The sequence below is a fragment of the Sciurus carolinensis genome, chromosome 12 (genome assembly GCF_902686445.1).
Source record: "Sciurus carolinensis chromosome 12, mSciCar1.2, whole genome shotgun sequence".
Classification (NCBI taxonomy): domain Eukaryota; kingdom Metazoa; phylum Chordata; class Mammalia; order Rodentia; family Sciuridae; genus Sciurus; species Sciurus carolinensis.
Window position 1 is genome coordinate 86326084 of NC_062224.1, and position 24924 is coordinate 86351007.

The window sequence follows — 24924 nt, forward strand, 5'->3', positions numbered from 1 at the left end:
GTGAAAAATCAATCTGACCTGTGCCCTGTGAGCATGGGGTCCAATTTTCACTACCTGTCATGGTGCAAAGATGGTAAGCTAAGACAGAAACATAAAAAGCCTCTGTGACACTAGCCACAAAATCCCCAGGGTGCCCAAGAGAAGCAAACACAGTGCTCTTTAAGGATGCTTCAAGGAGCCAAGGCACACAGAATCCCCACAGGGAAAATGTTCCTGATGATGAGCTCACAATAAAAACTTGCAAACAAAATAAGGGACAGAGGCACCCTGAGGAGGAGGCATCAGGTCCCACCAACGGGAGCTAGCAACCCCAGGAACCTGAACTAACAGGACAGAGCAAGAGAGACTATGTTTACATGATGAAGGAGATTAAATTGCTAAAAGAAAGAAATATAAGGCTTGTCTTTTTATATGAGAAGAAAAATGGAAACAACACTACTGATCAGATGTGTGCATACATCTGTTCTTACTTTCATTCATTCATTGCAACCAATCTTTTGAACACCCCCTTGAATGAGCTACATATTTTCCATGATCAAATGTGGGGAAGATAGGAACACTGCCTACCAAGAGGAGTCAGAGGTGAACTTAAGGTTCTTGACCTTTGCCAATTAGTGGATGATGGTTGATGGGGAGGATGGTCAATGACCAGATATATTTGGTAGGGTAGGAAGGGATAGGCAGTATCCATCAGCTTGGTCTTGGGCATATGGAGATATCAGGAAGCAGATGAAAAAACAGATCTGGAACTTGGCAGAGAGGTCTAAATCTCTTGAAGAATTAAATCTGGAGTCATTGGCAGGGGTGGCATTGAAGTGACTATCCTAGAACATTGCCAGATCACCAGGAGATTGTGTACACTCAAGTGTACAGCTCAAGTCCTTCTTCATTGACTAGTTAAAGAATACATCTGCAGAGGGGGCTTGGGAGAAGCCTGAGGAGTAGAGAAATCCACAAGGATATTGTATCACAGAAGCCAGACAGAAAAAGAATGTTTGAAAAGGATGTTCAACAGAGCCCATGCATCTGGGGGAGCAGAAAAAAGCGGGTTGAAACGTCCAGCAATCAGGCAACATGGAGTGATGGACGACCCTGGAGAGCTGGTTGGTGGAGTGAGTAGGGTGGATCCAGACAGATATGGGTTGAAGAACAAATGGAACAGAACAAATTGGGAGGTGAAGAGCGCAGTGTAGACCACTCTTTGAGGAAGTTTGCTGGGATAAGCCCAGATAATAAAGACAGAGAAAATGGATGGACTTGGGTTTTGTAAATGGCCATGCAAGGGTCCACTTGAAAGAAAAAGTGAGACATGTAAGGAAATACGGTATGGCTTAGCTTTTTGGAAATTTAGATTAGGTTTCCTCTAATGGGCAAAATGCACCAGGTTTTACTGGGTTTTGAAGGTTTAAAAAAAAAAAAAGAAAAAAGCATCATGGTTTGGAAACCTGGGGAGGGTGTGCTGGGTTGAGGCTCCATCCAGGGCAAAGAAGGGACATCTGCCTGCCCGCAGATGTCGCCAACCGGGTGCTGCTGTCCCTCTTCACCATCGAGATGCTGATGAAGATGTACGGGCTGGGCCTGCGCCAGTACTTCATGTCCATCTTCAACCGCTTCGACTGCTTCGTGGTGTGCAGCGGCATCCTGGAGATCCTGCTGGTGGAGTCGGGCGCCATGTCGCCCCTGGGTATCTCCGTGCTCCGCTGCATCCGCCTCCTGAGGATCTTCAAGATCACAAAGTGAGCATTGCGGGCTGGGGCGCCGGGTAGCCCGCGTCTACACCCATCTCATTTCCAAGTTCACAGGTGGTTCCTTCCCTCTCTCCTGGGCGAACCTCCCTGGGGCAGAGAAGTCAGGCTCCCCACTATGAGCTCCTTTCTCTATTTTTCTCTCACCATGGTCTTTGGCAGGACAGAGGGGAGGGGACCCTAGAAAAGATAAAAGAAGGATGAACAAAGGCAAGGAAGATGAGAGGGAGAAGGGAGAGAAGAAACGTAGGGAAAGGAGGGGGAAACAAGAAAGAAGATCAGAGAACAAGAGCGGGGATCAGCAGGCGGGGAGGGGGAAGAACAAGTGTTCCGTTCCCTTATCAGTGGGGGCTGGGTTCCAAGACATGCGGTGTCAGTCACACTCGACACTGCGCAGCGGGGAGCCCCACATATACTATGCTTTTTCCTACACATGCCTGCCGTAAATTTCAATTTACAAATTAGACATAGTAAGAGATTAACAACCACAACTAACATAGAACAATTATAATAATATACGGTAACAAAATATATGAGACTATGGCCTTCCTCTCCCTCTCTGAAAATGTCTTACCGTACTGTGTGTGTAGGATTCAGTACTATCTGCACCTGACCACAGGCAACCGAAACTTCAGATAAGGGGGAGCTGCTGAGCCCTAATGTGAGCCAGGTTCTGGCTAAGCACAGGAGACGGAGAGATGCCCAAGAGAGGATTAGTCCCTACTTTTTTTTTTTTCTTTTTGGTACCATGGATGGAATCCAGGGGTGCTTAACCACTGAGCCACATCCCCAGCCCTTTTTTGTATTTATTTAGAGACAGGGTCTCACTGAGTTGCTTAGGGCCATGCTAGTTGCTGAGGCTGGATTTGAACTCCGGACCCTCCTACCTCAGCCTCCTGAGCTGCTGGGATTACAGGCGTGCGCCACCATGCCCAGCATGGCCCCTACGCTTGCCAGGTTTCTAGCCTAGCAGTGGGACCAGAAACTAATCCACTGCTCTCCTGAGGAGTAATGGAATACAAACCGAGCTAAGGGTTCGGCGGGAGACAGTGCCCAGCCCTTCCCCTGCGCGTCCCATCAGTCCCAAGCCATTTGCCCAAGCCCACCCACATCCCCTGGAGCGCGGCGAGAGGACTGCGCCTCCTCCCACCTGGCTGCGCCTCTTCCTCAGGTACTGGACCTCGCTGAGCAACCTGGTGGCGTCCCTGCTCAACTCCATTCGCTCCATCGCCTCCCTGCTGCTGCTGCTCTTCCTCTTCATCATCATCTTCGCCCTGCTGGGCATGCAGCTCTTTGGGGGAAGGTACGACTTCGAGGACACCGAGGTGCGGCGCAGCAACTTCGACAACTTCCCCCAGGCCCTCATCAGCGTCTTCCAGGTAGGCCAGGTCTGCACGCCTTACTGAATCCTGCTTCCTGTCCCTAAAGACCAGGGCAGGCACCACCTTCTCCAGGAGCCTTTTGGGATCTGCTGGTGGAGCTTAAGCTCCTTCTCTCGTCTCCCCCATCACCTGTACTTCTTGCTACTACCATGCTTGCTGGCCTCTCTCCCCACTGGGGCTGTGCCCAATCTCTCTGATTTGTCTTGGTCCCTGGTCCTTGCAGAGAGGTAGGCAGGATAACAGATGATGAGCAACGGGAGTTAGGGTGTGCTGGGAGTCCAGGGGGAGCAACTCCTGCCTCTGAGGGCAAAGCCAGACAAGGTGGGTCCTCCCTGACCACCCCGGGAAAGCCCCCAGAGGGATGCCTGAACCATTGCTCACTCAGGAGGCATGGCTCTGCCACCTGTTCCCCAGGATCCACCAAAGGGAGCATGGCTGTGACTCAGTGAGAGGCTCTCAGAGCGAATGCCTCCCAGGGAGCTTTCTTAGTATAAAGCAAAAAAAAACTCCTTTCAGTTGTAGCTGGAACCTCACAGGTAACACCACCTGTTGTACCAGCAAGAAGGGCCGTGCATGACAAGAAGTTGGTCCTTTGGGTGGCTGCACTTTCTCTTTCTTCCATTCACTCTACTGGCTGGTCAGACATCAGGCCTTTCAAGGGACCTGACATTTCACACTATTTCTGGAATGACAGGGCCCTGGCTAGGTGCAATCCAGTTTAGCCTGGAGGTTGGGAACAGAACTGGGGAAGTGATGACCCTTAATCAAACTCTTTGACCCTACCGAACCTTGATGAGATGCTATTATTCGAAGAGGGGCATTGGGGAGGGCAGGGACCAGTCACCTGTGCCCAGGGATAAAGAGGACAGATCTGGGAGAATGACGGAGCTGGAAGAGGCCTTTTAGACAATGCGGTCCTGACGGAAGGCTCTCAGGCGTCTGTGTTCCATCCTCTCATCTCCTCGTTCCTCCCTCTCCCCCTAGGTCCTGACGGGGGAGGACTGGAACTCTGTGATGTACAATGGGATCATGGCCTATGGCGGGCCGTCCTACCCTGGCGTGCTGGTGTGCATTTACTTCATCATCCTTTTCGTCTGCGGCAACTGTATCCCCTTGGGAGCAGGGTGCGGAGAACTTAGGGAGGGGTCAAGAGTGCCCGCTTGCTAGGCAGCCAGGCCCTCCGGCTGGAGGGGAGGCCCCGCTCATGAGGGGATAGGACGAAGCAAGGGCAGGTATGGCTACAGGATGATTCCTCCCACTGGAAAGGTTTGAGAACCATGGGAAGATGATTGGTCATGGGGGATGAACTGGTCCCAGCCAGCCTGGAGCAGGTAGGAGGAAGCATGGGGTTTAGCTGAGGACAGCGCAGATGGTGGTCCTCATGCAGCCTGGTTGGGAGCTGGGGTCAGTTATGGCAGGAAATGATAGGCTTCAAAGGTCACAGTGCATTCAGAACCCCTCATGGATTTGTCTTGGTCCCTGGGTCCTTGCAGAGAGGTAGGCTTCTCTGAAGACTCTGGCCTGTGTCCCTGAGCTCGCACATTCCCTAGCAAGAGAGGCTCCACTACCCCAGTGAGCACCAGGCCCTGCCAACACAGGCAGAGGCCTCCTTTCACCCCGACCCAAGGCTCCTTAGCTCGATGTCTCAGACATCCTGCTCAACGTCTTCCTGGCCATTGCTGTGGACAACCTGGCTGAGGCGGAGAGCCTGACTTCTGCCCAGAAGGCCAAGGCCGAGGAAAGAAAACGCAGGAAGATGTCCAAGTGAGTGCTGCGTCCTCAGCAGGAGGGAACCAGAGTGCTGGGCCCTGGCCGCGGCCTCCATCTAGGGGAGCAGGAAGGTCTTCCCTGGCCCCGGATGACCAGCGGCCACGTGGCCTCTCCCATGGGCCTGCTCCTACAACCAGGACAGCTAGGTTGCTGCAGTCCTGTGAGCTGTTTTTTGGGCAGGACTAGAAGCACCCTAACCTTCTAGACAGGCCTCCAGAGATGTGATGGCAGAGCATGGTGCATTGGGCCTGGCGATCCTCGTGAGGGGTTCTGGGATTTCTCCTCCCAGCCCTACTACTGAGTCACTGTACCTCTTGGAGGGAGTCATCCTTTACTGAACCTCAGGCACCCTCAATCTGTGAAGTGGGTGTTGGCTTCTCTGGGCTTCCTCAGGTCTCCATCTGTGTCATGTCACTCTCTGTAGCCTGAGGGCCTCCTCTGGGGGTGGAACTAGGACTCCTCTAGACAGTATTTCTCAAACTCAAGCTGCAAATTAATCACTTGCTTGGGAATTTTGTTAGAAGGCAGATTCTGTTCCAGCTGGTCTGAACCAGGTGGGGTGGGTTGAGGTTCTGCATTTCAGGCAAGCTTCCAAAGCTGCCTGTCACTGGAGGACCACACTGGGAGTAACGAGGTTCGGGACAGAGTACTGCTTCTCCCAATGCCCATGCCTGCAGGAATGGAATTCCCATTCCTATGGCGGCAGTATGGGAAGAGCAAGGGAGAGAGAGACTGGCAGTAGAGTCCAGACATTTCCAAAGACTTGGAACTGTCTTGGACAAACCACTTCTATGAATTCTGTATGAACTAGTTACAAAGTCACTTTCCACCCATTCACTATTGACAAACATTGAGTATGGTTGTGAGCCTCAGACCTGAACTGTGTATCACGCCTTCTCATCAGAGAAGGGACTTGCCCAGGCCTGCCATCATCCCATTTGGGGACCATTCCTGCACCTTCCTGCACAGAGACCCCTGAGCCCTTAGTGTGGGTTCTGTTATGGGGTGTAGCTTAAGAACAGACCGATCACCACTGAGAAGTCAAAATTTGAGAGTCTTTATTAAGCCGGCTGGCTGACTGTCTCATACAATGCCCCAAAAAATGGCTATTGGGAGAACAGCCCCGACCACAGGGTTGTAGGGGTTCTTATACTAATAATCACATCAATCATAAGTGTCTGTTGCTATGATTTGAAATTACAAACTAGCATCATGAGATCATCAAAAAAGGGAGAAGTGGGTCAAAATGACCCTTACCTAGGTACAAACTAAAGAATGGTTACAACATCCACACAATCACCGTTCACATGGTACATTGTTTAGGAGCAATAGGAATCAAAAGAGAGCAATTTTTCTTTACATAGGAATTGTCATTCTGTATTGTTAAACATGTCACACTAAGTAACTGATGATGGGTGCAGAGGCAGGTGTCCCCATGGGAGAAGCTTATTTCCTACATAACATGGAGTCTCAGAGCAAAATGGAGTCTGTTTAGTCATTTCCCTTAGAGTCTGGCCTGTAACATTCTCATGGAGCCAGATCTGTCAGCCCATCACAGGATCCTCCTGAGGAACTTGTCAGTCAGAGAAGACCCTTGAGAACTTTCTGGTTGGGACTCCACCTCAGGTTTCCTTGCTTTTCCAACCCAGGGGTCTCCCAGACAAGTCAGAGGAGGAGAAGTCCATGATGGCCAAGAAGTTGGAGCAGAAACCCAAGGGTGAGGGCATCCCCACCACTGCCAAGGTGAGCCCTCATGTGGGGTGCTTTACAGACCACATGGAGGGGTTCCCCTACACCTCAGGGTATTGGTGGGGCAGGAAGGGGAGGAGGGAGAACGGTCGTTTGCCAGGTGAGGCTGCATCCTTTTGAGGGAGGGCTTGTGAATACATCTGCTCCAGGGAATCCTGTACTGAGAGACACAGGCATCCCAGTCAGGGAAGCCCCAGAGCAAGAGGCGTTCACCTTCCCATGATGCCCCTATCTACCCAGAGGCCTGAGCTGACTCGCCATTGCTAGTCCCGCCCTGCCCATTCCAGCCTGGCACAGCTTGACATCCCTGGAGACTGGGGAAATGGAGTTAAAAGAGTCAGGGAACTGGGCTCAGAAGGGCTGGGGATCCCGGCCCGGGGAGCCCACCTCTGCTGGTGAACCCGAGGACCCAGTGAAGACAGACTTTGACAGGCTGGGACAGGCTTGGGCCTTGACTGTGCCCCATGAAGTCAGGACAAGAAGTCTGACCTTGCTGAGCCTGACCTCTGGTCTGTAAGCCAGAGATGACCACAGTATCACCTGCCCCTTGGGCTACAGAGGATTACAGAGGTTCAACGCTACACTGGTCCCCAGCATGTGAACAGGGCATGCAACTGCAGCTGTGCTTTGCCACCTTCTTCATTGTGTTCCTTCCTGCAGCTTAAAATTGATGAGTTTGAATCTAACGTCAATGAGGTGAAGGATCCCTACCCCTCGGCAGACTTCCCAGGTGAGGATCCCTGAGCCCAGGTTGGAGCAGGGTGCTGGGATTAAGGGGGCATATGCTGGTGCCACCTTCTCTGCATAGGAAATCTCTCGTGTGTTCCCTACCTGGAGCCCTCCATGTGGAGATCAGGACCAGAGAGATGTCCCTTCTTCACTTGGCCTCGCATATACCCATCTATCTGCCAGCTTGCCTCTCCCTACAACACACACACAGCAGAAAAATCCACGTTTTATTTTCATTTACCTCTGCAAGTTTTTAGTGAGTGCTGGATACATGAATCAGTGCTGAGGACCTGTTTTGAAGGAGCACAGGGACTGGTGGATACATGTGACCTTCCTGCCATTCATGTTGAATGAACCCTCAAGGAGGGCACACCCATCCATGTGGGGATGAAGCAGACCACTCACCATCCAGAGCCTGGAATAGGACCAGGACTGGCATTGTGTGAAAATCCTAAAGGGGGGACAAGGTGGGATAGGAGGGAGGGTGGATGAGACACAGCCATGAATAAACTGTGAGTATCTCATAAATGCACACAGCCAGAAATCCTATCCATCTGGACCAAGGAGAAGACACATGGAAGAAGCAGATCCAGACTGGATTAATCCTAAAAGGCCACTTGGAAGAGCCCTGGTGCCCAAGAGCTCCCAGGCTTTGCTCAGCTCACTCACGGGTCCTTTGGAGCTCTGGGTCATGGGTGCAATTTTTTGTCTCTTTGTGGAATCAGCCAATGACCATCTGTTTTCCCCAATGACTCTAAGCTCCGCAGGGATGTTTTGTGTTCTGGATGGCACAGTGTTTGGCACAGAGTAGGCCCTCAGTAAAATGAATGAATGAATCCATGAAAGGATTTTGAGAAGTGAAATGTGGGTTGAATGGATATGGTATAGTAAGACTGATAAGATGTTCTTCCGATCTCTACCAGAAATGAAGATGGGAGTTTTAGAATAATTCATCTGGAGCTGTTTCATCTAACAAGTGTCATGTATTAGGTGGGAGTGGCTGGCAAGCTGATGGAGGGTGGCTGACGTAGCAAAGTTGAGGAGAGAAGAGGGGAAGGTGCTGCAGAAGAGGAGGAGGGCAGGGCGTGAAGGGCATGTGGGCGGGGTTGGAGGAGAGGTCTTAGCAAGGGCACTGAATGTGTCTATATCCAGCTTCTTTTGAAAACTAATTTGAGCTGAGTGCCTACAATCTCAGCAGCTCATCAGGCTGAGGCAGGAAGATCATGAGTTCAAAGCCAGCCTCAGCAACTTAGCAAGGCCCTAAGTAACTTGGCAAGACTCCGACTCTAAATAAAAAATAAAAAGGGCTGGGGATGTGGCTCAGTGGTTAAGCACCCCTGGGGTTAATCTCTTGTTCCAAAAAAATTGATTGATTAATTTAAAAAAATAATATGAAATGGCCTACAACAAAAGATATGTACACTAAAGTAAATAAGCTGGTCATAGACAAATGAAAAAAGAATTAGAAGGAAAAGGAGGCAAAGATGCTAACAGATGCCAATTCTAAGAATTAATAGTCTGTACAATTAAGCAGAAATTGTGCCCCTGGTGTCCTTGTCAGTCCAGGCAGGACAGGAAATGTCATGTTAGGACACTCATTCAGAGGAGGAAGCAAGGGTTCTAATTTCTGAGGAGCAGAAGGGAGCAGGAATGGGATTTGGATGGGTGGGAACCCTCATGAGTGTCTTCAGTGGGAGAGCAGAATCCAGGGGCTCTTGGCTGCCCCGAGGCTCTCTGCCAGGGCCCCTGGAGAAAGGAGGAGGAGGCTACAGGTGAGGGAACCACCTCTTCCAGCACACTCCTCACTTTAGCACACCCAGCACCATCCCTGGGACCTCCTGCCCTAGAGCTGAGAACTTCAGACCCTCAGCTCCCTCTAGAGGGCCTGAGACCTTGCAGGTACTGGGCGTGTCTGTATCCTCCTCCTCTACCGCCCCCCTCTACCCCAGTACCCCCCATGGTCCTAGGGACTGACTGAAGCTCAAGAAGTGTTCATTGCCTTCTTTACATGCAGGAAGTTCCTCTCTCAAATTATTATTTTTAGAATCCTAGCCCAGGAGAGAACCTCAGACTCCATTTATTTTAATAACCTTCCTGCTCCTTGCCAATTTTTTATTTTGTTGTTGTTTTGGTTTGGTTTGGTTTCTTTGATACTAAGGATTGAACCTACTAAGCCACATTCCCCAGCCCTTTTTATTTTTTATCTTGAGACAGGGTCTCACTGAGTTGCTTAGGGCTTTGCTAAGTTGCTGAGACTGGCTTTGAACTTGCAATCCTCCTACCTCTGCCTCCCAAGTCTCTGGGATTATAGGCCATTCACAATTTGAAAAGCCAAAGGCAGGTGTAGCTCAATAGTAGAACACGTGCCTGGCATGTGCCAGGCCCTAGGTTCAATCCCCAGCACCATGAGAAAGAAAAAAAAATAACAATAAAAAGGACAAATTTGGAAGCTGAAGCTCAGGAAGGGCACAGATTTGTCTAGTGCTGCACAGCAAGTTAGTGGCAGAGCAGCCCCAACTCCTAGTGTGTATTGGTGGTATTGAGGACCCAGCCTTGAGATGAAGGTGCAGCAAAAAGACTTCTTGACCTTGTTCCTGGACTGACTTCCAGAAGATTCTGGGTCTGCCCCACAGACCCCTGACAACTCAAGTCTAGATGTCTAGGCTAGACCCTGCTAATGCCCTAGTGTCCCACATTGGCTTGCTGTCCCCTGTGCTTGCTGGCTGCAGGGACTCCTAGAAGAGCTTGGCACGCAGAAGTCACAGGTGAAGCAAAGTTTGGGAAGACACCCCTAATATCTTCCCCTCTCCCCACAGGGGACGATGAGGAAGATGAGCCCGAAATTCCAGTGAGCCCCCGACCTCGCCCCCTGGCTGAGCTGCAGCTCAAAGAGAAGGCAGTGCCCATTCCAGAAGCCAGCTCCTTCTTCATCTTCAGCCCCACCAATAAGTGTGTGGTCCCTTGGCAGCTCTGTGGGGTGACCGATGAGGCTCTGAGAGAGAGCCGCTGCCCTGCCCTTAAAAACCTCTTATTTCCCCATACCTACAACTATACTAAGAGAAACTCATTCTTTAGCTTAACATCTTGTGTCCTGTTTAGAATGCTGGGCTGGAGCTCAGTGGTGGAGAACTTGCCAGCACTTGCGAGGCCCTAGGTTTGACGCCCAGCACTGGGGGCGGGGGGACTTAAAAATAAATAAATTGCTAGTATTTCTGGGAGAAGTAATGCTTTTAGATTGTATCAGTTACACCCAGAAGAACCATGTTTATTGGTTCCTTGCTAAGAGCAGTTTTAGGCGTGTCCAGTGCGTGAGAACTGAGGAAAGCTATCGTTTGTATTGGCTTCATAACTTTACAGCTTTAAGATACACAGACTTAGATCACAGAGTGTTATCTGCCTGCCTCATGGATGGAGATCAGCCTGTCCCATCCTTTTTGCAGGGAAACCTTGGGGTGGGGGTGCATTGGAAGAGGGGGCATGTGGTGGAGGGACTGCACTGGGAGATGGGACAGAGACTAAAGGAACTAACTGGGAGGCAGAGTCCCTCCTGTCCAGCCAGGGGACCATGCAAATGCAAGACTATCCTTCTCTACTGCCCTGGGGAAAAGGAAGCAGAGCAGTGTCCCTCTTCAGGATAGTGGCTGATGGGGCCTAGATTTCTAGCAGCTCACGGCTCCCCTCTCCCCCGTTCTGCCCTCAGAATCCGCGTCCTGTGCCACCGCATCGTCAATGCCACTTGGTTCACCAACTTCATCCTGCTCTTCATCCTGCTCAGCAGTGCTGCCCTGGCTGCTGAGGATCCTATCCGGGCAGAGTCTGTGCGGAACCAGGTGAGAGTGGCCCCCCACTCCGGGCATCAGCCATCCCCACCCTTCTGGTGCCCAGAGTGCATCTGCATATTCCAAGTGGCTATAGGCAGTGTTTCTTAGTTTAAGTTCCTAAAGATCCAGACTGCCTGCTCCGCCCCTCGTGAGCAGCGCTGTCACAACAGGGGCAAGATGGGCTCTGGCTGCTGAGTGCTTTGGATGATGATGGTAGTGGTGGTGGTGATGGTGATGGTGATGGTGATGGTGGTGATGGTGATGATGGTGGGGGGGTGATGGTGGTGATGATGGTGGTGATGGTGGTAGTGTTGATGGTGATGGTGGTGATGGTGGTGGTGATGGTGGTGATGGTGGTGGTGGTAGTGGTGATGGTGATGGTGGTGGTGATGGTGGTAGTGTTGATGGTGATGGTGGTGATGGTGATGATGGTGGGGGGGTGATGGTGATGGTGGTGGTGATGATGGTGGTGATGGTGATGGTGGTGGTGATGGTGGTGATGGTGGTGGTGGTAGTGGTGATGGTGATGGTGGTGGTGATGGTGGTAGTGTTGATGGTGATGGTGGTGATGGTGATGATGGTGGGGGGGTGATGGTGATGGTGGTGGTGATGATGGTGGTGATGGTGATGGTGGTGATGGTGGTAGTGTTGATGGTGATGGTGGTGATGGTGATGATGGTGGGGGGGTGATGGTGGTGATTGTGGTGATGATGGTGGTGATGGTGATGATGGTGGTGATGGTGGTAGTGTTGATGGTGATGGTGGTGATGGTGATGGTGGTGATGGTGGTGGTGGTAGTGGTGATGGTGATGGTGGTGGTGATGGTGGTAGTGTTGATGGTGGGGGTGGGGGTGATGGTGATGATGGTGGGGGGGTGGTGATGGTGGTGATGGTGGTGGTAATGGTGGTGATGATGTGGTAATGGTGGTGATGATGTGGTGGTGGTATCATTGCTCCAACCCTCCTCTCACTGCTGCTCCCTCCCTAACCCAATGTCCAGATCCTTGGATATTTTGACATTGCTTTCACCTCCGTCTTCACTGTGGAGATTGTCCTCAAGGTGAGTGGAGGCTGCTGGACAGCCAGCCCTGGGCTTGGGGCTTCTCTGGGCCAGGGAATGGGACCTTCCTGATGTGAATACAATTTATTTACACTGACTTCACTCAGGGGCTGGACTAAGGGGCAGGAGAAAAGCAGGAAGAAGGTAGGTTGCCACAGGAAAGCCTCACAGGACCCAGGAGACAGGATGGGGTTTCAGCTCACAAGCCAGGGTGAGCAGGCAAGCCGGGGGCAGGGTAGAAGGCCAGAGAAAACCAACTATGGCCTGCCACCCCCAGCAGAGTACAGTTCACATCTGTGAAGCCCGTGGCACTTTCTTCCACACTGAGGCACACTGAGCTTAAGAGTGGATCTGGGACGCTGGGAGTTGTTCCTAGACCTTTGCTACTACTGACTTCCCAGGAGTCCCCAGGGGAGTGACCACTGTCCTAGCCTGGGTTTCTGGCAGCCCTGCACTTCTCATGTCTTATCCACAGCACCTCCCTGCTTGCCCAGTGCGCTTGAGGTGGGCACACTGAGTTCAAGTTGTCACAGTGGCAGTGGGCTTCTGGGGTGCAGGCGGAGGGAGGGCTCATCTGTGACTGCAACCCACTAGTCCCAGCCTTTACCTCCACCAAGGAGAAGTGAGGCAGCCATGCAAAAGCAGGCCAGTGCAGGCCAGCGCAGACTTTGGAACGGTCCTTATTTCAGGGCCTTAACTACAGAATGAGCTGAGCAGAGACGGTGGCTTCCCAAGGTCAATGAGGACTTTGTGGAGGTGGGAGCATGAGAGCTAGGCCTTGACGTTGGACAGGACTTCATGAGGGTGAGAAAACCAGGCAGTCCAGGAGGACAGACAGCAGCAAATGCATTGTAAGATTTGGGGACAGAGTGTCCTCTTCGGGCTGGGATGTTTCACAGGAAAAACCTGGGTACTGGGGCTGAGAAGGTAAGATAAGACCAAAATCATATAGGGCCTTGAATGGGTGCATAATAGGTATGCAAAGGGCTGCAAGATTATTTGGAGAATACAAGAAAGAACAAGAAAGAAGTTGAGAGGGGAGCAAGAAGACAGGGGGCCAGAAAGGGGGTGCAGAGAGGAGAGGGTCCAGGGGCTAGTGAAGGTCTGGGGTCCTCGAAAGGCATTTGAATGCAGCATAGCAATCCCTGGGCAGAGGAGAATTCCCAGGAAGCTTTCCAGGGGGAGGAGGACTTGAGTCCTGCCCCTCAGGAGGGAGGAGGGCCACAGGGAAGGAGCCTGGACAGGGACTTGTGCTCAGAGAGGCGAACCCAGCACAGCTGCCCCTGAGAAGTCGCGTGCTTCCGCCATGAGCAGAGAACAAACGGAAGAGGATGCGCTTAGGCTTTGGGAAGGAGTTGAGTGGTATAGGCGGGCTGTCCGTCTCTGTCACTCTTCCTGAGCAGATGGAGGCAAGAAGCCCTTCTTTGGGGCCAGCGGGGGAGGGCAGGGAGGTGTCTGACCTGCTCCCCAAGCTCCTCACCACCTGGGACGCTGCCTTCTCTCCTCAGATGACCACCTACGGAGCCTTCCTGCACAAGGGCTCCTTCTGCCGCAACTACTTCAACATCCTGGACCTGCTGGTGGTGGCTGTGTCCCTCATCTCCATGGGACTAGAGTGAGCAGTGGCAAGGGCCAGCCTTGGGCATGGGCCCCCTGCTGCTCTGTGCCCGGTCCTTGGAGCAGGAGTACCACTCCCGTGCTACAGGAGAAGGGTCCCTCAGAGACATGGATGGGGGATTCCTGGTTGTCACCAGCTGAACTGAAGTGGCGATACTAAACGAGCAAAGCCCTGTCCTGGAAACTGGGAGGGGAGGCAGAGAGGAAAATCAACCCCCTACTCTCCCTAACGGGAGAGACAGAACCTCTAGCCACACAGGGGAAGCCCGCGTCCTGCTGCATGGCCCACCAACAGCAGCTGTGTGGAGAGCTAGAGGCAGGAGGTGGATGGAGACCCCCGAGACCCCCCCTGGCTGGAACAGGCTGCCCTCAGCCCTGCCCCTCGTGCCTCCCCCAGGTCCAGCGCCATCTCTGTGGTGAAGATTCTGAGGGTGCTAAGGGTGCTCCGACCCCTCCGAGCCATCAACAGAGCCAAAGGGTTGAAGGTGAGAGCCGGGCCTCTGACAGGGGGCCAGAAACCCTGTCCAGCCTGGCTGGGGCCCAGGTCCATCTCCTTGGCCAAACGGGGTTGACGGCTGAGGCTGGGGCAGCCATGCTTCCCTAAGAACCTCTCTCTCAGCAAGTCTCAGTTTCAGGGGTTCCCCCAGCTGACGATGGGATGCAGTTGGTGTAGGCCTGGCCCCGCATCGGCCCCTCTCTCCCCAGCACGTGGTGCAGTGCGTGTTCGTGGCCATTCGCACCATCGGGAACATCGTCCTGGTCACCACACTCCTGCAGTTCATGTTCGCCTGCATTGGGGTCCAGCTCTTCAAGGTGAGGCCCCCTGCTTGGGCAGCCTTGCCCCTCTCCACCTGGGGCCACTCTCAGGCCATGGAAAGTGCCAGTGGGTTTCTTTCCCAAGCAGAGGGAGCCCTAAATTGTGAAAGCAAATGTCCCTGAATGCACAGGGTTAGACACAGTTTCCTAAGTGATGCCCACTGCTGGCCTGTGGCTCTGCTGACCACCAATGCCTTTGTGTCTTCTTTTCCCCCAGGCCCTGCAGCCACCCCTGCCCCTTAATACCTCAGCCACTTCCTCCGGCCCTGCCAGGCCTGTCTACAACACACCACCCCCACCACCTCTAGCTCCATAGGTGCAGCGGGGTTCTGCAGCCCATGAACCCAGCTGGGGAGTCAGCATCAACCAAACCTCCCAGGAGCTTCTGGGGTGGCAGTCCTTCATTTCCTATCTGGACCTGGCCTTATTCTATTCTCACTTTCCTGGGTAAACACAATCACTCTAGGAATCAGCCCCACAGTGATGTCCCCTCCCACCCAGCTCTGACGTCTGGATGCCTCTGGCTCTTAGGTCACCTGCAATACTCAGAAACTGACACCTGAGTGTTCCACTGACACCCTTGATACTTCCTGTCATGACCCGACCCACTCCTGCCCCCAAAGCATGATCCCTGAAAAGTCATGATTATATGACCTCCGTGAGTCTTAGCCTACGATGGTATTTATGCATTCAACCTATGAAGCGTCATCCCCTACATAGGGCCAGGTCCTCTGTTAGGGTTGAGGAGGTCACAAGGCAAATCACACATCCCTCCCTGAGGGCAGGGAATAGGCTTTAGGGAAAGCAGTCAGGGTGGGGCCCCTAGAGGACGTTCAGGGGACCTACGGCATCTAGACATTTGGCCAGCCACATGCGCCCTTTGCCTCCTCTCCTGGCAAGGAACTGCCCCCCACCTTTTCTGTCAGGCTTGGGGGTTCCAGGATCACTGAGGGCAGAGTCCATGCCAGACTCATCCCTTACCCTGGAGCCCCACCCATGGCCTGGCCCTGAGAAGCCCACCAGACACTTGCCCTGAAGGAGTGCTGGGGGTGGGCCTGCCCTTCCTTTGGCTGCCACATCCCTTCTGGGCAAGAGCAATGGAACTTCAACACCACACTGCTTGCATCTCTCAGCAGAAGCCCTCAGATCCTGCCTGCCCACCTAATAGGAACACATAGGTCACACACGTCACATTTTACTCTGGAAACTCATCACATGAATTTCATATTATTCCAGAGGGCTGAGCTTTGCTTCCCATATTAAATTGGATGTTTGATTTCAAACGCCCAGAACCCTGAACCCCACCCAGGGGAAGCTGGGTTCACTCCCCACTTCTCCCTCAATGTCTCCCACTTTACCCCCGCCCTCGGCTCCAGCAACCCTAAAGCGGGGGTGGGAGCCCCACAACCCACAGGGAGCAGGGCAGCTGACCTTCAGCGACTCCTGTGTCCTTATAGGCATTTCCCTCTGCGGGCCTTTGAAGGGCCTGAACTAGAATCTATGGATTTCAAGATTCATTTCAGCCACATGAAGACCTAGCAACCAACTCCTCTATTCAAACAGAATCTTCTGCAGGTGTCCAATGTGACGTAGACACAGGAGAAAGCGCTCTCCCTGAAGTCAGTGCGGGGGAGCGCAGAGTTCAGCTGCTCAGGCCTTAGGGGCCCCTGTTCACTCTGAGGACAAGCTGATGGGCCCAGCCCACCTGGGGTCCATCTCTACAGCTCTTGTTTCCACAGCAGCCCTTGGGGCTAGCCTATGGCAGGAGAGGGGAGGCGCGAAGTGGGGAAGAACTGTTCCCTGCTGCTCAGTAGGGAGAACTCAAGGGGGCTCCCGCAGCAATGGGAGGTGAGGGGCTCCATCGCCCAGCTCCTGGAGGGAGGAGCAGGACCATTCATATTTCTATCGCTCCTGGCTCAGCCTGGGACACTCAGCAAATGCTCACCTAAGGAGCTGGGTCCTCACCTTCGATAGCAGCTAGGCTGGGTAGGGAAGCCAGGTGGAGCCATGAAGGTAGAGGATGGTGAAGGAGAAAAACTCTTGGGGTCCCTGCCCCAAGGGAAAGGCCGCCCCTCTGAGAGGAAGGGAAGGCTCCTGCCTCCAGATGGCTTGTCTTCCCTCTCCCTCTCACTGTTGATTCCATAGCCCACTTTTCTATCCTGTTTCCATGACAACATGTCTCCATCCCTCCCTCTTCCTGGATGCAGGGGAAGTTCTTCAGCTGCAATGACTTATCCAAGATGACAGAAGAGGAGTGCAGGTACATATGCCCTACTGGCTGAGGGACACGGTGGGAGGGTCACGGGGCAGGGACCTCATGCATGGGGCATGCTGGGCCTTCAGGCTGGGAACTGGGAGATCTGAGCTACTAGGTCCAGGAGGGAAGTTCGTGGAAGTCCCTCTCCTTGGGCAGCTGTGGAGAGAGATTGCCCAACGGTGTCCTCTCTGGTCACAATTCCAGACCTTCATTTCTCCTGCACACTCACTGCTCAGGACTCAGAAGATGAGGGTGGGGCAGAGGCAGCACAGCCACACTCAGTGGAGTGACTGGGCCTCTCTGAATCAGGGGCTACTACTATGTGTACAAGGATGGGGACCCCACGCAGATAGAGCTGCGTCCCCGCCAGTGGATTCACAATGACTTCCACTTTGACAACGTGCTCTCAGCCATGATGTCGCTCTTCACCGTCTCCACCTTCGAGGGATGGCCCCAGTGAGTGAGGCCTGAGGCCCAGGCCCAACACAGGCACTGTCAGGGCTGTGCCAGGAACCAGCTGTCCCTCTCCTGTGGTCCCCACTGCACCTCACAGGCCTGTGACAATGCTTGGCAAACCCCACCGGTTCCTTGATGGTTTGTAGGACTCATGTTGACTGGTCACTCCAAAGGGAGCCTGACTAGAGACTCCGACAAAATGTGCCCACACCCCCATGGGGGTATGCTCACCTCCCACAGGGGAGCCCTAGTGATTGATTAGCCATAGGTGGTCATCTCATGGATGGGTGGGACCATTCCAGGATGGTTCTAGCCTCCTCTGGCCCAGTCCTTCCTTCTCTGCCATCACTTGACTGTTCAGAAAGTTCCTTGGGCTCTCATGGCTAGTGGGATGATCCCCACCCTTCCTGGCTGGCTGGCTGCCTCATTACTCCAGCCCCTCATCCTCCCTCTCTGCCCACCCCAAGGCTACTGTACAAGGCCATAGATTCAAATGAGGAGGACACAGGCCCCATCTACAACAACCGAGTGGAGATGGCCATCTTCTTCATCATCTACATCATCCTCATTGCCTTCTTCATGATGAACATCTTTGTGGGCTTTGTCATTGTCACCTTCCAGGAGCAGGGGGAGACTGAGTACAAGAACTGTGAGCTGGACAAGAACCAGGTGCCTGGGTTGCCTGCTAGAGATGGAGAACAGAACCCCAAAGGGCCCTGAGCCCTGGGCTCTGGCTAGTAAGGAGAGTCCTAAGGGTGATCCCCAGAACCTCCATTTAAGGCCCAGCCCCAACCTGCACGCACTCCACACTGTGTCCAACCTAAAGCCATACTAGTTGACCAAGTGGGAGATCTTCTCATGGAACCCCCGTGATGCCCAGAGAGAAGAAGCCCCACAGACCCCTCAAGTCATGGTCACAATTGACTGCGGTAACTCAAGGATCCCAGTGGACTCTTCCTCTAAATAGTCCATACAGTCCCCCAGCCACGGTTGCCCTTGCACAAAATGTAGGGTTCCCTCAAGCCCATGAATGCAGCGTGGAGATGGAGGGAGGGCGGGGCCTGGTGGTGCTAACCCACCCTGTTGTATTGTGTCCCAGCGCCAATGTGTGCAGTATGCCCTGAAGGCCCGCCCACTGAGGTGCTACATCCCCAAAAACCCCTACCAGTACCAGGTGTGGTACGTCGTCACCTCCTCCTACTTTGAATACCTGATGTTTGCCCTCATCATGCTCAACACCATCTGCCTGGGCATGCAGGTAAAGGGCCTCCCAGGACACAAGGGGCCTGGGCCCTGGATGGGTGAGGGTGAGTAGGACAGGAGTTCCCAGTTCTTCCCAAAAGACATCATCATGCCGGGCATGCATGGTGAGAGGCTGGACAGGACACGGAAGTGAACTGGTCCCAGGATTTGTCACTGTGCACTCTGGGCTTATTAAGGAACTAATTCAAATAGAAAAACAGTGTGGTGATTCTGCAAACAGAAGTCAGTTGCTGAAGGAGGAGGAGGAAGAGCAGGAAGTAGAAAGTGCTTTCTCTGTTTTCCTTCTGCTGTTGCAAAGCTAGATGGTTGCGTTGGTGGGAATCTTGGCTCTAGTCCCAAGAAAACTGGGTTTAGTAGTCACAGAACAGGTGTCTCTCTTAGGAGTTGAGCAGCTCTTATAGGCAATATCCTAATCAGCACCATCATTATCAAATCTTAATTAAGCATGCAATCCTTTAAGTCTCATATAAATAGAATTGCACAGCCAGATTCCCTGCCCTTAGGAGTCCAAGACATACCAGATGATAAGACCACACAGCGCCTGGTCCTGAGAATAAGGAAGGAGTCACTGAGCCAGCAGGCCCCAACCACACAGAGGATCACGAGCACTGGCTTGTGTTTGAGGCTGAATCAGGCAGCAGAATTGGGCTGTACTGCCAAGGCTGGAGGGTGGGGGCAGCCATCAGATCCTTCTGACCAACCTGGGAAGGTTTTGTGGAAGAGGTGGGATTTCATCAAATTTCTAAGAAAGGGGGAAGAGATTCCCAGTCTATAAGACCAGGGGTTTAAGGTGGGCCATAGCAATGTGTCAAGGGGGCGCAGTTGTTGGTGTAAATGCCCTGACCCCACTGGGGACAGGATGCAGGTGCAGGAAGCTTGGTGAGCTCTGTCTCCCACCAGCTGGTGATAATGCCAACTATGGGACCCAGGGGTCTTTTCTCAGGCCTATGCCCAAATGCCTACATGGACCCTGTCCCAGAGCCCTGCCTGGAGACCCTCCTGTCCTGGTCACCTAGGATAGACCTGTGAATGAGCTCTGTCCTTGCAGCCCTGGAACACACTCAGCTAGACTTGAACTTAGAGATCCTCCCCTCACCCAACTCCTTCCATTGCCTCTTTTGTAGGAGGGGAAAGGGAGGGTTCTTAACATTTAGCGGAATTCAGGGGATCACTAAAGCAGGCTTCTAGTCTTCTAAGCTAAAACAAGGGGGGAAGGGGATCTAAGAAAGGGTGGGGGCTTCCCAGGAAGAAAGGGGGCTTTAGAAATGAGATGGGCAGGCTGGACCCCCCTCTCCACGTCCCCTCTGCAGCACTACAACCAGTCAGAGGAGATGAACCACATCTCAGACATCCTCAACGTGGCCTTCACCATCATCTTCACCCTGGAGATGGTCCTCAAGCTCATGGCGTTCAAGGCCAGGGTGAGTGCAGCCAGGCTGGGGCGGGCTTCTCCTGGAGCACCCTCCGCCTCTCCTCACTCCGCTGAAGCCCCTCATCCAGCACTTCTGCTCACCACATGCTCGTCCCTTTGCCGGCCTCCAGTGTCAGGTACAGGCCACAGGAAACTTCAGGCCAGCAGAAGTGACTGATGACAGAATAGACGCCTGGCACCTGTCTCTGCCCCATCTTGGAGCCTGTCTCTCATTCCTCACCTGCACTTCAGCTTCCGCAGCACAGGCCCAGGCCCCGGAGCCTCTTGCCCTGTTTCTTTGGCTCTGGCGTCCACTCCCACAGCTCAGCCCAGTCCAGTCCAGCCACCCACTCTTGGTTCTGGTTTTCCAAACCTGTCAGGACTTTAAGAGGAGCTCGGGGATACATAAGAGGAGTTCCCCATCTGGACCAGGACCCCAAGTTCTTAGTCCCCAATAACTCTCCCAACCACTTCCAACTCTGGGGAAAGAGATTAAAGAGCCAAAGGAGAGACATGTGGGGGGGTTGGCCCATGGAGCACCAGGGGGAAGTAGCACCGTGAGCACTGTCCCTTGGTCAGTCCTAGCAGATCTCACTGGACCACTGCCCCAGGCAGGCCACTAGAGTCCCCTCCTCTCAAAGCTCACCCTTGCACTCCCTCTCTCTGGTTCCCAGGGCTATTTTGGAGACCCCTGGAATGTGTTTGACTTTCTGATCGTCATCGGCAGCATCATCGATGTCATCCTTAGCGAAATCGACGTGAGTATCAGCCCAGCAGAGCCATCACTAGGGTGGGGCCGAAAGCACTCGTTCAGTCCACAGATAATCGTGGGGTACCCATTGCGTGAGTGGCACAGCACCCCAGGGTCACAGGGATGCAAATGATTGGTTATGGCTTCTGCCTTCAAGGAGCTACAATCATGCAGAGCAGAGAGATAACTGAGGTACAGGGACGCCATGAAAGCACCCGGTGCTGCAGGCAAGAGCTGCAGTGGAAAGCAGGGGCCGTCTCTGGGTGGGTGGTCAGGGAGGACATGCCACCTGAAGGGAAAGGACGTGGCAACTGGAGAGGGGATAGGCACCGAGGCAGCGCTTCTGCAAGAGAAGCACAGTATGAACGTGCAGAGAAGGTTCAGGCTTTGGCAGGAGCTCATGAACGTGCAGGGGGGATTTTCAAATTCTAGTACTGTTCTTGGTGCTAGAGATTCAGCAGTGAACAAACCGTGGGGGAACAGGCAATAACTAAGTCTATCATGTGACAGATTACAGGATGGAAAACGTAGGTCATGACGGATGTGGAGTGCAAGGGATGGAGAATGATATCAAGGTGACATTGGAGCCAGGTGCAGTGTGCACATCTGTAATCCCAGCAATCAAGAGGCTGAGACAGGACTGCAGGTTCAAGGCCAGCCTCAGCAACTTAGAGAGGTCCTGTCTCAAAATTTAAAAATAAATAAATAAGATGGGCTGGAGATGTAGCTCAGTGGTAGAGCCCCCTGGGTTCAATCCCTAGTATTGAAATTAAAAAAAAAAAAAAAAGACATTGAGAACAGACCTGAATGAAGCAAGGGGGTAAGTCATGCAGGTATGGGAACCAGAATGCTGAAGAGAGCAAGAAGAGTGTGTGCAAGGGTCCTGTGGCCAGAATATGTTTGCTGAGTTTGAGTAACACCAGGAGGCCCTTGTGCCTGGAGTGGAGAAGGTAGGGAAAGAGGAGGAAGAAGGCAGGGGTCAGATGGTGGTTATGTCCTCATTTTGAGAAAGACAAGAGGCCTTTGAAGGGTTTAAGCATGTCCAGATTTTGTTCTAAACGGATTGTTCTAGCTGCTGTGTTAAGGCTGAGCAGGAAGAACAGTCGGGAATTTACTGCAGAGATGCAGATAAAGGGACAGTGGCGGCGGTGTTGGCCATGGAGGTAGTGAGAAGCAGACAGCTTCTGGATCTATTTTGAAGACATAGCCAGCAGAAAGGCAAATGGCTCCAGGAACTGGACCCAGAGATTCAGGATGGAGAAAGGAGACACAGCAGCAGCAGCAGGATCTGTGTTGAGGAGATGGGAGCGCAGGACAGGGAAGGAGAGCCACTACAAGGACTCAGAAGTGGAGCCCTCTGATGGTCTTGCTGCGGAGTGAAGAGGGGAGAAGACAGGGAGGGGCGATCCAAGAGTCAGCCGGCTACAGCAAGACAGCTTCCCTCTGGGCAGGGAAGTAATCCCGGGCCAAGCAGGGGGCGGCTCGGGAGCAGGAGGGAGCTGGAGGAGAGAGCAGATGGAGAGGGCGTTCATCTTTCAAAGCCACCCTAGCCAGGGCCATCGGTGGTGGGATTCTACACAAAGAGTGGCTGATCTGTTCATCAGGGACCTGGCGAGAGAGGAACCCCGAAGCCAGGGGGCTCATCCCTATGTAAGGCTTCCTTTGGAGCCTTCCACTGCTCAGTGAAAAGCACTTTAGGTTGTGCCAGCCAGGGAGAAGCCTGAGGGACAGTGGGGGTGGGGTGGAATGGGGGCTGCAGCTGAGGAAGTCTGAGTCTGTGTGGAAGGAACCCTGGACTGAGGCTGGAAAACCAAGCCCTGGCAGGGAGCTGCAGTTTCTGGGGACTTGGCTGCCATATCGCCTATCTGGTGTGCTGGGGTGGGGGTGGGTACTGGGAACCCTGTTCAGCCCCATACACAGAACAGACTGTGACAGACAGATCTCCATCTGCTCAGGGCTGACGAGGGGCAGGGTGGGCTTGAGGCAAATCCAGTGAGCGAGTGTGAGTGTGTGTGTGTGTGTGTGTGTGTGTGTGTGTGTGTGTGGCGTGTGGAGTGTGTATTTCCATCCAGGCTCAGTATTTGCTGGAAAAAACAGCATCCCAAAGGGCCCTGTGGTTTAAAAGCAGCACTTGCCACCAGCACAGTCAGAGAAGACAAGTCTAAACAGTCCAAATAAATAGCCCAAGTTAAAAATAACTACTTCCTGAAGACGGGCCTGTGTAGGGGAGGCCTGGATAAAGCCAAACAGTTTTCTTGGTCATGGAGGACAGGAGGGTATCACCTGTCATTATCAGATAACAGGTGCTTGAAGTCAGGATAAGATTGATGTATATTCCTGACATTCACACGAGGGAAAGGCCTGGAAGCACATCTGTCGCGATTTCTGCAATGATAGAAATGTTCTGCCCACTTCAATTCAGCAACCACTAACTACATGTGCCTACGGGTCACTCGAAGTGGATAGTGGAACTGAGGAACTGGACTTCTAATTTTATTTCATTTTCCTTGACATTCAATAGCCACATGTCGCGAGTAGCCACCACATGGACAACACAGATCTAGAACACTGTTGTCATCCCCTGGCTACACATTAGAATTACCCAGGGTGCATTCAAACCTCCGACACCCCATTCTATAGAAGCTGACTTAATTGGCCTGGGTGAGGACACAGAAAAGGCAGTATTTGGAAAAAATTCTCGGGGTGATTCTGACATGCAGAATCATGTCAGGTTGAGACCTGAGAGGTCCGGGGTAAAGCTGTCCAAGTCACTGTGTTTGATGGGCAAAACCAGTGTGCTGGGGGTCATCTCCCTGAAGATATGTGGAAGTTCAACAATGAATTCTTTTGACCAAGAGCTCCAGAACAGGGTTTCTTATGAAAGGTGGCCAAAGAGAGAAACTTGGAGTAAGCAGGAAAATTGTCACCCACACAAACCCAACCACTAGCTCTTTATGAGCCTGGCCACTGAGATGTAGCCATTGGTCTTGGTCCCAGTCCTGGGCCTGAGGAGCATCTGCCGGCGGGTCTCAGGCTCCCACGGAGGAGCTTTGCCCCATGGGAGCTGAGACTTTCCTAAGAGCCTCAGCCCTGACTTCAAGGCCCTAGGGGCCACTTACAGTGATGAGCAGGTGTTTTCCAGTGAGCTCTAGGCAGAAATGTCCCCAGCATCACATAACCCAGACAGAGGAGGGACCCAAGCTCTGTCACCGTGGATGCATCTGAGAGACCAGAAGGGGCCTGTGTCCAGTCTTCCCTCCCTTCTCGCTCCCATGCCCCGGCCTCTCCTCACGCTCCCACAGAGCTTCATTTCCACTCCACTGTCCCCTGCCCCTGACTGCAGCCATTCGGGGTCTCGTCCCTGCCTCTCCGTCTTTTTCTCTCTTTAACTCTCCTGTGTGTCTGTCCTTTCTGACACCTCTCTTCACCTCCCTCCCATGTGTCCCTCTTCTCTCTCCTCTCCTCCCCTCCCCTCGTCTCTTTTCTCCACAGACTTTCCTGGCCTCCAGCGGGGGACTGTATTGCCTGGGTGGAGGCTGCGGGAACGTTGTAATTCCAGGCTGCATGAGCCTGCCCCGCACGCAAGGCTCGCCCCGCCCCGCAGCTCGCATGCTTAGGCTGGCTGCATGGTCGCATGGGGTGCATCCAGCACTCAGGGCCCCCTGACTAAGAGCAGACCCTCTGAGGGTCAGGGCCAGGGTGGAGGTGGGGGCTCTGCGGGAGAATGTGCATGATGTAGTGGCTTCCTCAGAGCCCTGGGAAACCGAGCGAGGGTTCTCTCTGGCACCCTCTCTGCAAATGGGAATACAGTTCAGAAAGAACTGTGCTGGCAAAGGACCTCCATAATGATTCATTAGGCACAAGGTCTTTGGGGACACAGAAAGCAGGGCAGAGAGGGCTCTGTCTTCCAGAGTTATCCTTGTGTCTAAGGCTGACACAAGGGCAGGAACTAAGAGTAGGGTGGAGATAATAGGGAATGACCATGTTGAACTATCGGCCATAGATCAGCCAAGCTTTTGGGAATCTTTACACTGCAGAACATTACGGGCAGGGGCCCAGAAGGGCCACCAGGGTACTAAGCTCCGAGGCGGCTTGAG

General features: G+C 53.1%; 1 protein-coding gene across 1 annotated transcript in view; it reads left to right on the forward strand.

The window, feature by feature from the left end:
* Nucleotides 1-24924, forward strand: part of Cacna1s (calcium voltage-gated channel subunit alpha1 S) — a 63215-nt gene that overhangs the window by 26059 nt on the left and 12232 nt on the right. The window contains exons 11-29 of the mRNA XM_047520493.1: nucleotides 1511-1736; nucleotides 2917-3124; nucleotides 4112-4232; nucleotides 4777-4891; nucleotides 6547-6640; nucleotides 7307-7376; nucleotides 10192-10324; nucleotides 11076-11205; nucleotides 12197-12256; nucleotides 13765-13871; nucleotides 14271-14358; nucleotides 14579-14686; nucleotides 16897-16949; nucleotides 17256-17402; nucleotides 17870-18071; nucleotides 18502-18660; nucleotides 19976-20086; nucleotides 20751-20834; nucleotides 24320-24376. Coding sequence (XP_047376449.1) covers nucleotides 1511-1736; nucleotides 2917-3124; nucleotides 4112-4232; nucleotides 4777-4891; nucleotides 6547-6640; nucleotides 7307-7376; nucleotides 10192-10324; nucleotides 11076-11205; nucleotides 12197-12256; nucleotides 13765-13871; nucleotides 14271-14358; nucleotides 14579-14686; nucleotides 16897-16949; nucleotides 17256-17402; nucleotides 17870-18071; nucleotides 18502-18660; nucleotides 19976-20086; nucleotides 20751-20834; nucleotides 24320-24376 — 2273 coding nt within the window. The remainder of the gene's footprint in view (nucleotides 1-1510; nucleotides 1737-2916; nucleotides 3125-4111; nucleotides 4233-4776; nucleotides 4892-6546; nucleotides 6641-7306; nucleotides 7377-10191; nucleotides 10325-11075; nucleotides 11206-12196; nucleotides 12257-13764; nucleotides 13872-14270; nucleotides 14359-14578; nucleotides 14687-16896; nucleotides 16950-17255; nucleotides 17403-17869; nucleotides 18072-18501; nucleotides 18661-19975; nucleotides 20087-20750; nucleotides 20835-24319; nucleotides 24377-24924) is intronic.